The sequence below is a fragment of the Contarinia nasturtii genome, unplaced genomic scaffold (assembly GCF_009176525.2).
Source record: "Contarinia nasturtii isolate CC-2019 unplaced genomic scaffold, AAFC_CNas_1.1 Cnas_scaffold_2226, whole genome shotgun sequence".
In the NCBI taxonomy this organism is placed as follows: domain Eukaryota; kingdom Metazoa; phylum Arthropoda; class Insecta; order Diptera; family Cecidomyiidae; genus Contarinia; species Contarinia nasturtii.
Window position 1 is genome coordinate 1,477 of NW_022199549.1, and position 868 is coordinate 2,344.

An 868-nucleotide genomic window follows, 5' to 3' on the forward strand; every position below is an offset into this window, starting at 1 on the left:
TTGGGGTTTTTAGCGAATGATTTTGGTAGAACTGAAAAATCAGCCCCTGTATCGACGAGATAATCGATTTTGTTTGACTGGTCTTTTACGAAAAGGCGGTGTGAGAAAATTGAATTCACCTCGTGGGCTGCCGCCGACGAGGTGCCTGTTAGTTTCCCGAATCAGGGGTTGGTTTTTTGTATTTGCATGGCTGCTCGCATTTTTTTGCCATTGCACCGAACCTAAAGTGAAAACGACAGTAGGGGCGGTCACCTTTTGATTTGGAACGTGAACGCATGCTAGAGGAATTTTTGAAATGATTCCTTCCGTGCGGTGATTGGAATTTTTCGAAATTCTTTGTTAGTTCCTCAATTTTTGCTGTCAAGAGTGCAATAGGCGACAAACTGGGGGTGCTTGGAAGAGAGGATTTAATTTCGCAAACCTGTTTGGGTGCTGTCAATTCGACAATTTTGTCTGCTAGAGTCGCGCAGGTATTGAGATCATCGTTGGAAATTGCTACCACTGCCCTGACCGATTCAGGCAAACGATCAATCCATAATGATCTTAATGCGTCGTCTTTCAGCGAGTTTTTGGCTAATTCTCTCATTTTGCGCAATAATTGTGATGGTTTGTCATCACCAAGTTCAATTTCCGTCAGCAAAACGCGCAATTTCCTTTGGTCAGACGCGGTAAATTCACTAATTAAACGAGTTTTCAATGATTCGTATTTATTTGTATCGGGCGGATTGCGCACTAAATCGGAAACAGTCGCCAAATACTTAGGGTCAAGAGAAGCTATCACATGATTGTACTTTGCATTGTCACGCGTGATATTACCATTTGTGAATTGGGCCTCCATTTGGATAAAAAATATATCCGGCTCATCTTT

General features: G+C 42.4%; 1 protein-coding gene across 1 annotated transcript; it reads right to left on the reverse strand.

Annotated features, from left to right (window-relative positions):
• Positions 1 to 421: 421 nt before the first annotated feature.
• On the reverse strand, positions 422 to 838 carry LOC116347975 (the record flags this gene model as incomplete). Its single annotated transcript, XM_031778807.1, has 1 exon — positions 422 to 838. A coding segment is annotated over exon 1 (417 nt), but the record flags the coding sequence as incomplete, so codon positions are not given.
• Between the last annotated feature and the right edge of the window lie 30 nt (positions 839 to 868).